The sequence below is a fragment of the Notothenia rossii genome (assembly GCF_949606895.1).
Source record: "Notothenia rossii genome assembly, chromosome: 5".
Taxonomy (NCBI): Eukaryota; Metazoa; Chordata; class Actinopteri; order Perciformes; family Nototheniidae; genus Notothenia; species Notothenia rossii.
The window spans coordinates 66,517,646-66,533,532 of NC_136903.1; the positions used below are offsets into that span (position 1 = coordinate 66,517,646).

General features: G+C 39.6%; 1 protein-coding gene across 3 annotated transcripts in view; it reads right to left on the bottom strand.

The window, feature by feature from the left end:
- Positions 1 to 9,325: 9,325 nt before the first annotated feature.
- Positions 9,326 to 15,887, bottom strand: part of LOC307041767 (neuron navigator 1-like) — a 31,766-nt gene continuing 25,204 nt past the window's right edge. Inside the window, exons 2-3 of one of the 3 annotated variants that reach the window (XM_079685293.1) lie at positions 11,334 to 11,436; positions 9,326 to 9,780 (exon numbers count right to left, since the gene is read on the bottom strand). In XM_079685293.1, the coding sequence (XP_079541419.1) occupies positions 9,432 to 9,780; positions 11,334 to 11,436 (452 nt within the window). In that variant the 3' untranslated portion in view covers positions 9,326 to 9,431. The remainder of the gene's footprint in view (positions 9,781 to 11,333; positions 11,437 to 15,887) is intronic. The other 2 variants (XM_079685291.1, XM_079685292.1) reach the window with 2 other exon arrangements.

The window sequence follows — 15,887 nt, forward strand, 5'->3', positions numbered from 1 at the left end:
TGTGTGCAATATTTAAAAAGGGAAGTCATTTCCCCAAAATGTCACCAAACACAACATTGTCTAAAATATATTATCAACATTTCCCGGAAATTAGACCTTAGGGACCTAACCTAAAGCTTGAATGAAAACCCAAGGCCATAAAATATAGCATGTGGAAAGGGGATACATACAGTATAATGCATATACCAGCTACAAAATTGTTATTTTTAGATGGCACATTTCCATAAAAAGCACATAGAAGATATACATTCTGATCAGGTGAAATTATATCCAGGAAAAACGCTTCATTTAAGAAATACTAAAAATAATACAGTAAACCTGCATGAATTTGAACCGCTTTAAAGCCTGTTCCATGTGGTGTCGTGACATCAGATTTCCAGCAGGAGGCACAATGAGTTAAAGCTATGTGACTGTGTAATAAAGGAGGCACCACTTGGCATTTAAATAAATACAATTGGACTTCACTGGCTGTAAAAGCCTTTGATGCAAATAAAGAACAAGCATTCCTTTACTAAATGGATTCAATTCAATAGTACAATATGGGGAATTATTTCAAAAGCGAGCATTAACAAAGTGTTCAGTGCTTTATGTCTGTTTATCTTAAAGGACTACAGATGAGAAAGCCAGCAGAGCAATGCCTTTGCATTTATTTGATCTTCCCTGTGCCTAATTCTGATTTGTATTGAGCTTGACCATAGCTAGGCAAATAGGATCTGGCTGCAGAGCGGTGGTTTTGCTGTGGAGTAAATGGGTCTGAGATGCATCAGTGACTGCGTCAGGGAAAGCACTCGGCCGCCCCATCTCCGCAATTCCTCAGAAAATGGACTTCATCGTCTGATTATTGGACCGGAAAATAAATGCACAGTCTCCATCAGCCTCAGACAGGAAACTTCCCCCCACAGATGTACCCACAATGCAACTGATGCGCACTTCAACCTGAGACTCACAGACTCCTGCAGTGCCATGTTTACAGCCTGACAGTCTGAAACAGTTTGCTGTGCAATGATGTTGAGTTTTTATCTCACCCACACAAGACAAAAATAATATCAACTTGATTGATATGGCACTCAAACCCTGAGCTGACTCTGGTCCCTGTCTGAGTTGCAGATGCATTGTCAACACAGATGGTTGAAACCGAGCCAAATCCTACATAGAGCAGTATATTATGGACTAATCTGCACCAACCAGCTTTTATTAGTCATACTTTAAGCAGATAATCTCACATTTTTGTACCAACTTCAAATAAACAAAGTGATGAATTGGGAATGACGGATTAACAGGCACCATATGATTCACATTTTCTTTTAAATATAATACTGTGAGCCAAAACAGTATCAGATGTTCCACCTGGGGCAGAGCATTATGCACTGGTGGGATCCAAACTGCACATCCAGGCGACCACACGCAGACATGATACAGGCATGATTCATACTCCCTAGGGTGTTGCTGTAATGGTCCATTATTCACGATGGTGAGGATGCTTGTGGAAGCACATTTGGTGTTGGGGGTATATCACTGACCCTGGTTGGGAGGGAGCGCTCCATATTGACCCCAGATGTGTATAACAGAAAGCATATTGAGTGGGTGCCTTTCTGTATGGCTCTTTCTTTAGCCAATAAAAACGTGTATGCGAAAAACAAATTCAGATTGAAAATATAAAGAGTTACAGAGCAAATGTTAGTGTGTGTGTGTGTGTGTGCAGTCTTCGCAGGCATAAAGGCACCATCCTTTCTTTCAGACCAATAGCCCTAAAACAACTCTAAGTGGTGGCCTCACTTAACTGTAATAATCCTAGCAGCGCCTACGGAGATCCAAAGAACAGAGGCCAAAACCCCATTTTGTGCATATGGGTTTATGTGGGACAGAAAACGTGTGAGGATTCCATAGTTAAAGAATCACTCAGTGACTATAGAAAGTTCCAGCCCAGGCAGGAAAGGGAAATTGAACACAGACTGCCAGAGGCTCAGATCCAGCATCAGATGACTACATCAACCCCTTTGTGCATTACAGAATGTGTTTGTCGATAGACATGGTGAGGCTGTAATGTATTTTCCAATATTTAGAAAACTAAAAAATCTCCCTTTCATATTGAACATGCCAAGCTATGAACAGACCCACTCACTGGCATGGGCAAAGCTTTTTTATGGTTACCATGGATATGACATTGCCAGAGGAGCAAACTAAGCTATGGGCTTATCTACAATATACAGTAGGCAAAGATATGGACACTATTCGGTGTCTTGTGAAGGGCAAAAATGTGTCATTTTGAAATGACCACGTTGAATGTGTCTTTTAATTTGTATAATTGTCTATAACATGCAAGTGTATGCTTTTGCTTTAAAGGATTTAAATATGGTTGTTCTTTTTGGGGCAATCATTAATTATTCCATAGCAGATTTCAGGAAAAACTGCTTGAATGAAAAACATTTCCACAAGCACTACAACTGAACATCCAAAACTAGGACACAAATGGAAACACAAACAATAGCTTAACACGGCTATCCCCCACAATGCCAATTACACGACAATCTAATTAAGTGGTTAGCATGTCGTCTTCACACCAGTGTTCCTCTCTCTATTTGTCTGTCTATTTTAGTCCCCATCCTTCTCTTTCTTTCTTTCTCTCCATCACACACACAAACCAGCAGTTGATGCACACACACGCACATCCTCCACATATATATTTGTTCAGCAGCTACAGTATCACACTGACACACAAGGCAGCCCATCAGTGGGTCAGTGGAAGACGGTTGCCATGGCAGCACATCCTGATCCATGCTGCCGCATGATGAGAGGTGTGACGCTGCTAAACCAGCCTCCTTACTCTGCTCTGCATTGCCGCCTGTATGCTGCTGTATAAAAAACACAACATGGTACAGTCCAGATCCCCAGATGTCCACATCCTCGCCCCAAAAACCCTCTGTCACCTTGCAGAGAACAGGACACACTATTTGTTTTCACCTGCATTATGTCTTTTTACACAATATGTAATCTAAATGAATCAGCTATGTGGCATGTTATGTGTCATGTGTGAGGTTACAACAGGACAAAGTGCCATCATGAAACCTAATAAACTTCCCAGATTAATAACTCATTTTATCTAATCAATTATTCTTTGAAAATCATTTGTGTCCCCAAAAAGACGTTTCTACACTTTATTTTTGATAAAGGGTAAAACATATGTATAAATGTATTATGTTATGTATCGTTCTTTTGTAAAGTTTCAAAAGAGATGATAAATAAATATATAAATTCCAGTTGCCTCTGTCTTTGTTCTGATCGATAATACAAAAATGAACAATAGTTAAATGATGGTGAGATAAAAAGGGGCATTTCCCTTTAGCTCTTTATGACACCGTCTTTCATTTTATTGTTTTGGTTTACAGCTCACGACTTCAAAGCAGCTGTTTTTAGCAAAAAAGCTACAATACATTGGCTTTTCACTATGTGTCCAGCACCAAACGGACAATTTGTGAGCTTGTGATCAAAGGATAGAGGAACATTTAGCAGCTAACTGAGCCATACTCAGAAAACAGAGCTAAAAGGAGAGCAAACATTCCATTTTCATATGAGGTAGCCAGAAATATGACTTCAAATTAATTGAACTGTTGCTATGCATGCTATACAGTATGTGTATCAAGGCAACTAACATGTTTACTATATAAACATTGTTACAAAACAGTGTCTAAAAAGTGTATTAACAGCTCTGAGTCGCCGAAGAAAATCTGTTAATGCTCGTACAACAGCAGCAGCAGGTCTAGCAATGGCCGTCCACGCTTACTGTAGCCATTTGGAAGTGACTTTCAGAAGAAATACTGTCAAACCCTAATTTCCAACCAATTGAGGTTAATGAAAATCTGGTGCATGAAGGATTATCCTGTTTATCTATACAGAATCACTAGTCTTAGTATTTGTGTCCTTTTGGATTTAGGAGAGGCTGATGCAACAAAAACAAGCCCAAAAGTTATGCAAGACCCCAGCGTCTAATGATGCATTGCAGTCATCAATAGCTCTTTATTGCAGCTAAGTGCCTGTTGCTGCTACTCTTCAGCAAATCTTCAGCCAAGGATTTTGGAGCCAAACCAAATGCTGAAATACATTTGCCTTATTTTTGATCAGATCTTCCAATTTCACATGTTTGGAACTGTTAATCTGCCAAAAAAACACGTAAATCTGTCACATACAATAATCGTACTCAGGCATGTTCTGCTACAAACATTAAACTTGAATTTATCCCATCAAATACATGACAGTATGGAAAAACAACTAGTTTTCCAGATGAACATCTGTGTAAGACATGTAAAACTAACCTGTGCTTACATACAGCTGAGTGCCTGTAAAATATCAACCATAATTGACTGAACACTACAATAAATGACACTGAAGGCTGAATAGTGGAAATAATTTGTATACCAGATATGGAAAAAACTGACCATATACCAGCAATATAATTTGATAACTGCTCGAGCAGTGTTTTAAATATGGCTTGCAATGGGATGATATCATTTGAGTGATGGTGAAACTCTGCCAATACGGTGGGAAGAAGGTAACCACAGGAAGCAGTTATGATTCTTGACGCGGTCAAGGCTAGATTAGTAGCTACCTCAACACTAGAGACGGGAAATACAGTCCCTCTGGGAAGAAGTTGAAATCAGTCTCATAAAATTAAGTGTAAGGAAAAAAATGAAAGACATTTCGAGCAAACAGTGTCTGATTACCACGTCTAAGGTAACAGTTACAGTAAAGATTTATACTGAATGAATATGCATGCAATCTAAAACAACAAATACTTTCTATTGTACCAAGAAAACAGTGATTCAACTCGATTGTAGTGGTGGTGGACCAGTAAATAGAACCAGCTTTCAACATAACATAATGCAAACAAGTGTAAACCCTCACAATCTATTGATACATCTAAAGTAGTATCACATTTCTGTGCACAATGTGAGACGGGATGCTTGTACAAACTACCCAAAAGAGCAGAGATTTTGAGCCCATTTGAACTCATCGCCTTCAAGAGCCACTCTAAACAACATCATCTGCACCAGCAGCCAAAGGTTTTCAGGGAATAAGTCCTTATAAACCACTGCCTAACCTCACAACTGCAGACAGACAAAGGTTGTGTCTGGTTTGAGAAGAAAGTCAAATGTCTGGCCGGCTAAAGACCAAAGCACTGCCTCAAACAAGAGCCAACAATTGAAGGGACCTACAGTATGTTCAAGTCATAGACACAGTTACTATTGATTATTTGTGGTGTGGCTGGTTTGTAAGGGCGAAAATTGCCTACAGGTCTTCGAGCCGGTGATTTAATGCTTGTGTTCCATGTCTGCCGGATGTGGTAATAGGCACATTTCTGTTTTACATTAACAAAAACATTATGAAGCACTTCAACCGTTTGTTTGTTTTCTTCTATACTCTAATGGCCAATAATCGAGAATGCAGCTTTGTGTAAAGGTTGACATTTATTTGTGGGTATGTTGTGCAATGACCATCAGTTATACTCATAATGATAATCCCAGTTTCCCAGGAACAAACAGATATGCTACTTTAATGATTTATAAAACAGGCTTTTGAAAATCCTAACTTGGCCAAACCCGATTAGCATTAAGCTGCGTTTTGGCTGTAGAGAAGCAATCATTGCTCTCTGATGGAAAGATAAAGCTCTTGAGGAGATTGGGATGTATGTGGCTTCAGATTATTGATGAGGCAGACACACAGCAGCAGTGATTACTGTCAGTGTGTTCACATTCAGCCTCAAAGCCAGCACTGTCTGCTGCGGGTTCATCAATATCCATTAGACATCAGGCGTTGTGCTGTAGTTCCATGCATTGATAAACAACATGCATTGTGTCTTATTCATTCAACACTTTTATTCTTTGTCCAGACAGTTTCAAGCATTACCCGTTGGTCTTATGAATTACACAAGCAACATATATAACCAACAGTATTATTAATTAGCAAGAAGTCTCTTTCTACTAATTATAAATGGGGCTAATTTCAGATTAATGAAAGGCATAAATATGTTAAACTGAGGCTCCAGTGAAAGGGAACAGAAATTGCACCTCTCCTTACAGACGATTACCAGCTGGTTTCCATGGTTACGCAAGAGGAGCCTGATCTATTTTCAAGGGCTGGTAGCTAATGGTTCTCAATGAGCCGAGCTGTGAGTGTGTGACAGGGGATGTACAGTAGCCTAGAAATGCAAATGGAACACAGAATTAGCAAGAGCCTACTGTAAGGAGAAAACTAGAGCAAGTGCCTGCTACAAAAACAGGATTAGCTAGTTATCTACACCAAAGGTTGTTACTGTATTTATGAGGCAGGATTTATTCTTGATATAGAGAACAGCATTCCAGTATTCCTGCAACAAAAGCAAGGATACTTTGTAGTGAAATTAATCCAAACACAGGCAAGTGAACCATACAAATAAGAGGAGTTTTTCTACAGTGTTCAAAAAAAAGCATTCAACCTACTCAAGGTCATTGACCAAATAGCCCCTGGTGTGCTCTGGCAGCCACTACATCCTATAATTACTCTCGTGACATTACCATGTATGTATCCAAACAAACCCATTGTCCCCTTGGTGCAAATGGTAATAAGCTAATGTGGGGGGCCCATGGCACCCATCATGATGCCTCACAATCACCTTGAAAACAGGTTAATGGACTAGGACAAATAAATGGCCGGTTGCACTGTATACTTAACTATAAATAAGAATGTGTGCTCTTGGAGTGCCAGGAAAAACGGGATAAACATAAGGCAATGCAGGCTTTCCAAAATGTAAGGTTAAGAAACCCTGACCAAACAATGGTCAACAAATAGGCACCAATTGCTAATTTCTTTGCTTGTACCAATGTTGTGAATAACTATTTGGCCGACGCCAAAACAAATGCTGATTTGAATTTTCTGTGGCTGCTTTTTATTCCCCTTCAGTGCCAGGGAAAATAAATAATTAGTGTCATTATTAAAAATGTTTTACTGTGTTTCAGCCATTCATCATACTAACTTTGAATGAACACTTTATGAAACTTCACTGAATAAAATATTGTGACAATGACAAGCAACCATTTTGGAAAAAACTACTTTTACAAAAGCATCATGCAATAACCTACAGTATTCAATGATAAGTCACAGAAAAACAGATAATCGTCTAGTGCCATTGGCTCATCTCAGCATATCTGCAGATGGGTCGATGACAGTAAATAAAGTGGACATTGGCCAATGCCTTGCATCCCCACTTTTAAATATGTATTCACTTGTTCCTTGTTCTATTATTTGGATCGCCTGGCTTGCATTCTTGTTTAGGGATGTTGATGTCATAACGCTGAGCATGATGGTGAATTTTTTAACATAGTTACATAAAATGATTAGCATCTTCAGTGCCAGTGGTGTTGCAAAGCAGAGGCGAGTCCCCAACTCACCTCTCACAATCATTTGAACCACCACATAAGTGCTGACGCAGCGAGGGACAGAATACAGGAGAGATTTAAATGGATTTCGAGTGCACGGATGTTAGTGTGAGGAATGGACCCAAAAGACATAATCCCCGATTAATCCTGACCTTATCTGCTGTCTGGTATTTTTCTCTTTTCTCCTAACAAAATACCAAACCTTTTCACCTGGAGCTTGTAGTCGTTTTTCATTTACTACAGCACTTGCAAGACTTCTTTTTCACCATTCACAATAGCACTCCTATGATGCTGGTCTCATTCACCTCAGCTCCAAATTTGATGAAACTTTATTGACCCATTTCCTTTTTAGCTTTTTTCTTCTTTGCTCCAATTTGTACTCATCTAAATGTGTCTCATCTCTTTCCTTGTCCTTGCTGCAATAGGTAGTAAAAACGTGATCTGGCTAGAAGGGACTAGTGAGCGCTCCAGGGGCTGAGCTTAAATCCCACTGCATGTGCAGCAGCGATAAAGCTGCTAAATCGCACTGGAGAACTGTCCTGGATTCCTTCTCTCCCTCTCTCTGCCTCTCTCCCTCAGCTGTCGTCTTGGGAGAGGGAAGTCAAGAAAGACCACAAGGGATGTGAAAGGAGGGAAGCAAGGGTGAAGGTCAAGAAGACGAGAAAAAGGTGAAGAAGGCAAAGTAGGATAAAGAAGAGGAGAAACATGACAAAACAAAGACTAGGAATAAGAGGAGTGTAAAGAGGACAAGATGTAGGAGGTGAAAATAAAATAGAATAAGCAGAGTGTGAAGAACATGAGGAAGACGGAAAGGCAAAGAATACAATGAGGAAGAGAAACTGTGAGAAGCAGCCTTCCTGTTAAAAAAAGGAAAGTAATGTTTGAATTGATCCTAACTATTTGTTGCTTCAGCTCCTCTTAATATAATCTTTACAAGATGCAGAAGCTCCACAGTTTATACCAGTGAGAGACGAGGGAGCATTTATTGTGACTCAGAGGACACCTGATGTGCTTTCAAGTCCTCAGTGAAAAAACTTCTGAAGGCCTTCTCTCTCTCACTGTCAGCAAAAAAGACTCTGACAATGTTATGGGCACTTTGAAAAATCCTTAAACAGCAAGAAGAAAAAAAGAGACTGCTGAAGAAAGCTCTTTGATAGAAGTGCAAAAGATGAGATAACACATAGCAGAAAGCCACGATGTCGGCATGAAAAGCGTACTTCCTCCGACTTGTCTGCACAACTGTTGAATGATAAATAACCCTCTCCAATGAAAATCAAGTTTGAAACCTTGTTAACGTGTCCATATTGATTTTCTTTATACTTCAAGGCATATCATACAGTACGTGAACAAATAAGTCTATGATGGCTGCCTTGGAACTGTAGTGCACCAATGACAGTCTAAAAAACTGCCACATGTGTCACATTCTAGAAAGGAACCAATCATGTCAACTTGTAGGATGCAGCATTCCATAATATTAGCGTAAACCACGGGTATCAGAGGAGGTGAAAATATGGTGATGTTCCAGACAAACTTAAGAAAGAAAATTAAGGTTTGTAGCAGCCTTTTTCCAAAGCACTATTTTAACATGTTTACCCACAAGCAGAAGGGGTCTGGTCATAAAAGGATCGAGGTTCAACGCTTTTGTGTTTACAAGCAGAAATGTTTATCAACCAGCAAGTATTTGACTGCATGAAGGGATTTATTTCATGTAAAAACTTCACAATACATAATACTTTAAAAAGAGATGAGTTTAAAATCAAAGCTGGGATAGAAACTTTAAAATGCCTATATGCATCCTAATCGTAATGCAGCATGGAACAATGATCAGCATAACAGCAGGACAATAATCACCTTATTGCTTACTCTGAGTAAAATGTAATGCGACAACTTCTAACTGACCTTTTCAAAGTAACAAGGTGATGACCTAAAGGACAAACCGTCATGCAGTCGTCCGCAGCCACTGATTCAATCATGTTGTCATGGTGACAAGAGGTGCAAACCCACGCTTATCTTCAGATACTCTTACCCATTAGCCAGGTTGTCGTCGTCATCCGGCAGGCTCTTTCCAAGGAGGTCGCTGTCACTCAGGTAACCAGACTTGAGGTCGTCCAACCCCTCAATGAGCTCGATGCGAGACGTGCTGTTGAGGCGGCTGGAGCAGCGGGCGGGCATCGTCTGCGCCGTGTACTGGGAGCAGCTCTTACTCCCCTGGTACCCCCCGCCCGTGGAGGAGGGGGCCTCTCCCGCTTGGAGACGAGGGCTGGACTGGCCGTGGCGCCAGGAGAGAGGCGAGGAGCGGTTGGACATGCTTGATATGCTGCGAGCGTTGGTCTCATCGCTGTCATAGCCCATATTACTGCTGTCCATACAGCTGGAGAGACATAGAGGGTCAGTGTACCTGAGGCTTTTGGCTGACTATCTTCAGAAGTCCTTCAAAGAAACCCATAGTGGTATTGAGTCGCTGTTGACCCAGATACAGCAGTTGGTGGCGTATCATCTTCAGGGACTAAAGCTAGAAATGTGGCCTCTCAGGACCCAAAGACGAGAAGGATGGCCTGATAGCTCTGATCTTACAGAGCAACAAAGCTCCCCCTGCCTCCTTACGCAACACTTTCACAAAGACAGAGGGGTCTGCTTTGCATGACCAAACCCAAAAACATGTACTTTACACTATTATTCTGAATGGAGTATATCAAAAATTCCTAGTCACTCCTGTAAATGGGTCAGGGTAAGAAATGTCCTCCAAATGGCTGTGTCTGCAGGTTACATAATACATGAACCAATTCACCCAAATAAATATTGCAAAGGCTATGAGCATGGGAGTATTTTTATCCATTGTTGATGGATAATTTATCAATATGGAGGCTCACTGCTGCCAGTCCAGTACTGGAACTGAGTGAGAAGTCTTGCTTTTAACAATGAGTATGATTGTAGATAACTACTGTATAATAGTGGTGTGAATTACAAGAAGTCTTCTCAAGCATCCATAAACAAAACTGGCCAATGGCAAAATAATATAATTGCAACATTTCCCAGAGAAGATAATTGATGGAATGAAATAGGGATGAGCAATATATTGCTATATTTTGCTGATTGTAATGTTTTGTTTGTTGTGGCTTTAATTAATCAAGCCATTAATAAAGTGTGTATTCAAATAAATTACAACTCACTGAGTAATTACCCTTTTAGCAGACACAGAGCAATTTTAGAGTTTTATTCAATCACGTTTCTGGCGACCCAGTAAATTCATCTTTATTTTAGTATGTTCTGGTTATGTAGGTGGGATTTTGGTTTGCTACAAATATTGAAGTTTTCAGCTGTTAAAGCAGTTTAGAGCTGTACAATTTTGGTTTTAATCCTCTATAATAATTCAGAATACATCCTGTTGTATTTGTACAACTAAATAATCAGTGCAGGTTTAAAAAGATAGAAACCAGACGTATGTTTATGTTTCATTCATGTTTCACAGGACATCCAAACACATGTCCAAATGAAACAACAAAGACCTGTCCTGCTCCACCACTGCCTTGTGTTGTGGTTGTTTCTCAAATTAATTCCTGGGCCTTTTGCCTATGAGAGCCAAACAGAGAGATTCCTAGAATGAAGTCCTGAACATGAAACAGAGCCGGGCTGTTTCAGAAGGATGGAAGCCAGATGTGCACCAGCATCCTTCCAAACAGCCGCGGCACAACTGTTTACACATGATTGTGTCGTGTATCATTCCAACAAACTGCCCAGTGCTTGTTTGTATGAGTTTCTTTTCAGTTTAAACCAAAGAGAAAATAATTTGGCTCAGGGTTTTGAGATTTCATTAACAAAACATTTACCCTTACTTGTTTGTATGTGATATTAGCCAGAAGTGCAGGATACAGCATTAGGATACAATATCAAATCCTCAAAAGCAGATGTAGTGCTGGCTGTTACCTATGACTTAGCTGGGATCCCCGCAGACTCGTCATTGTATCCTCCAAATTCTGGCGAAGGTCAAGGACATTCTGCACGGTCCGCTTCCTCTGGGACTCGGGGTCTGTGGGTCAGTCATGCAGAACAAAAGGTTATGAAACATTTAGAGGATCAAACTAAAACTCAGACACAGGCTTTTATCCTGCTCTCTGTGTTTGTGTTATAAGAGAGTTCATGCATGCACACCCTTCCTGCCTCCCCCTGCATTATTTGAGACTGATGTGACAAGTGTCTTCCGTGTAAGCATACAGCCAACGTATGTTCACATCATTAGGCAGACAAATTTCACTCCATGGGCCCCCTCGCCACGGTAACCTCTGCTCCACCCCCCACCCCCCCCTCCCCCTTCTTCACTGACATGGTACATCCTGAAAATGAAACACTGAAAGGTTGCCTCACATTGCCCACCAGGGGGATGTATTCTGACATTCATGCAACACCAGGATCTCTTTCAAGGAGTTGTTTTCTCTCAAGGCTTCTGGTTTTGTTTTATTGAGCATTAACTCAGAGTCTTTCAGCTGAAGCTGTGGGGCTAACAACACGCTGAACTGCAGCCAGAAGGATTTCACTGCAGGTCAGCGTATCTGGACAAAGCTGCGTGTAATGTAAAGTGCGCAGTCAGTCGGTCATGACCATGTCAAATCAATATTACAGTGCAATTACGACTGTTGTTGTGTTAGCTGTAACAAATCAGAGAAACCACCCAGTCTCAGACCAAAATAAGATAGGGTTTTCCACTGCAGTGTGTGGAGGCTAGAAACCCTTGGGAAGAAAGAAATTAACATTCAATGCATTAACTGGAATAGCTGGAGGACAGGGTCGATGTCAGGGGAACACACGTCAAATAATGTGCTGCTCTCATAGAGACAAGTTCAACTACTTCAGCACTGTCACATGAAAACATTTACACAGTTCACACATTCAGAACACATCTATGAATGTCCTTTTTGTTAACAAGCACTGGAGATAGGAGTCCAAATCTGCAACCAAACGTGTTACTGTAGCACTTTTGATACATAAGGTCGTTTCAAAAGCATAAATCTCGAATACATTACATTTATGGCCTCAGTGAAAAAGCAATAAATAATCGTCTTGGCATTTGTGTACAGTATCGTAGTATATCTAATATAGGGTAATACTAGTTGTGCAGTATTGACAAGCAAGGTAATTTGTGATTTATGAGTCTGTGAGAGCTCAACTAAATGAGGTATTGAGTTAATTGAAATATTATGTTGATGGAAACGTGTCTGGGCTCAAGCTAGTTTGGAAGGGAGATGCTATAGTGCAACTTGATTTATGTGGAAGCAGACAATTCTCAGGGTTTCCAAAGAAAATTATTTCAAAACGTATCACCAGTGGAAGTGAATGGCTGTGTCCCAGTTCAATGATATTCATATTATAATGAAACCGACCTAACAGTTTATTTTATATTGAGCATTTTAAGTGAGATTTGGACAAAATGATATTAAGAACAAAACATTGTGGTTTTGAGTTGTGTGTATATATGTATATATAGTGCATCCACACTGTCTTCCGTGCAATATCTGATGTTTGACTGAAAACTAAATAAAGACATAATTATCATGTTACTATCAGATAACATTTAGTTGTCATGTTGAGTATTCTCATATGTATTCTATGAAACATGGTCTCACCCAGAATATATTTAGTTTATTTGAGATAATGAGAAGGGAGATATAGAATAACATACCAGAGTCAAAAAGTACTCCGTGACAGTCCTTGACTCTGTAAATCAATCTTTTGGTAACCTCACATGAACAAACGCTAACCACATGCTTATTCTGGCATAATGCTCATTTATTTAAAATGAATTCCGGGGAATAAGTTCAAGCTTGAATCCTGGACACAGGGAACACATGTGCATCACAGCTGTTTGGAGTGTGTGCATTATGCACTGTGTCCCTGTGCAGTGACTGACAGTCCTCTGGCACTCTGCAATGCAGTGACGCCTCCAAGCAGGAACACTCGGACAGAATACTGAAGCAGATGTGTACCGGGAAAGACCGATGAATGATTCAACCAAAGGAAGTGCTCAATATCGACACTGTGCCCAGGCAGATTAAAAGAAAACTAATTATAAAATACTGTTAACATGCCCTTTGTAATTAACCTTACAAAAACGGCTAAATCAACATTAGTGCCCTGATGAATTGAAACATTAGCCTCCAAATTTCCCTAAACAAACAAAACGATCAGTGAAGGTAACATAGTTTTATTGGCCAGTTCATTTAAAGCCTGTTTCATTGTTGAGATTTCACAGGGAATCTAAAGCACTTGACAATAATAAAGAGAGGTTGCTTCATGGCACAACACTAGAAGAGGATGCGTTTACTTTACCTCAAATAGACCTAGAGCTCAAGTGTTTAAATGGCAGATGACACAGTGAGAGATTGCCAATTGTGGCAATATGCACCAAAAAAAAAGGAAAAGAAAACACACACACAGATTTCAGAAAGAGGGAGGTTCCTTTTTTGATGGTCACATACTTTGTCCAGCTGTCACTCATTGGCTAGAACAATAAATGTTCCTATAAAATCTTAATACCTACGTCCCACTCCCAACAAGCAGAAAAATGCAATTACGTTACAGAAAAATTACGTTCTGCCCGTGAAACGTTTAAAACGTGTAGAAGCGGCAAAGAGGAAAACCTATTCAAAACAGAGCTACAGTAGCCTACGAGACTGTTTTCATGTTAAAAATATGAACTTTACCATTAGCGTACATTGAAAAGGAAACCATGTTTGAAAATTGCATGCATGTATAGCTTGAAATAATGCAATCTGTGACTATTTCATCACCCATATAGCATTTTACTGCTCCACTATGAATCTACATCCAGTAGCTGTAGCCATCGCTACGTTGGAGATCTTGCATGACAGATCACATATTAATTACAATGAAATGATGTTTGCTCAACACCCTTTCTTTCCAGGAGTCCTGATGTCTGCATTACTCTAATCTTATCTAGAGTTTTAATGACCTGGAATGTAAACATTTTCATAGTCCATTCATCACAAATATTTCCAAATGGTCCATTTTCATTTATTACCAGCTGACAACTGCTCTGTGTGAAGAGTTAGAAAATGGAATGCAATTATTTTTGTGAGACCATCAAACCAAAAAATTAAAGCATAACAATTCTATGTGATCAGGATGGAAATGTTTGATTAGTTTTGTTATCTTGTGATGAGGCAGTGATGAATGTCAGCCACGGAGCACAAATCACTATTATCAATGACCCTTATAACTGTGTCTTGATGTCATGTTGGTAAACAAAGAGATCCTTTATGGTCAGAATAAAAGTATCTATTCAGCAAGCTTATAATGAGATATACTGCAGAAGCACAGCACTGTATGAAGCATAAAGCTGGCCTTGAATGTAAAGCAGACTATTCATAGAAACATCTATTTACAGTAACAAGCATGTCCACTGTAAATGCAGAGTTAGGGAAAAAATTCCAGTCAACAATGCAGAAAAGTAAAAGTTTCCATTAATGCAACACATCATTATTGTCATTTAAGATATTTTTCTCCTAATTATAAACTTGTTGTGATAGTTTCCCGCCTTTCCATCAGCAGGTCTCCATTTGGTGGTGTTTTTACAAAAGCACTGGACTCGTGTCAAAAGCCCCCATTTGAGGAATAATGACTTTCGATTGATTAGGGAAAAATCAGGGAGGTCAAAGTGTTACATTGAGGAGAGAAGATGTATCAGCCAGACACATTCTGCTGCAAATGTTATGCAAATAGGCTTTTAAAGGAGACGTGGGTGTGGTTCCCAATGCAACTGAGCTTTTAGACATTTTTGTGATTTCACTTTTTTTTTTTAAGTAATGAAGCAAAGCAGCTATTCTTGTTATTGTTCACAGTTCATAGCTGACTTACTGTAAGTGTGGCCAACATGAGTGATAGATGTCCACGTAAGGCTAATGAGGCAGTTACAGTTAACAGTTAACAGTTTCAATCACCACAGATGTGTTCATAAAGATGCAGAAGTGAACATGCTCTCCTGGTGCTTTGGAAGCAAGGGAATACAAATAAGTATGAAATGCTTGTCTGCACATGACATGCTTGAACCAGATTTGTGGATGACTAGATTTTAGGAATACGAATTAATGCAACGACGTTATGTGTACGATATATGCGCTTTAGTATTATTGTTCTTTAAATTAGAGGACCTTGTGTCAGTAGTGTCATCTGGAACCAAAACACTGACGATAAAAGAACATGTAGCCTTTTCACAGTATTATGCATTAAAGAGAGTAATGTTTCTTTCTTTATAGCTTTTGAAATGGCAACTAGATTTGAGTGTCTGATCTGTAAAAAAACCTACAAAATTCAATTTAAAAAAACAAACAAAAACCCACGTACACTAGATTTGAATCATAATGGATTGTTCCATGTAAGTGTCAGACAAAGACACTTTTTCTGGAATTCATGTCTAAATCAGACACATACTAATCCTGCAATTAAACAAGGAGCCAGCTTTGAAAT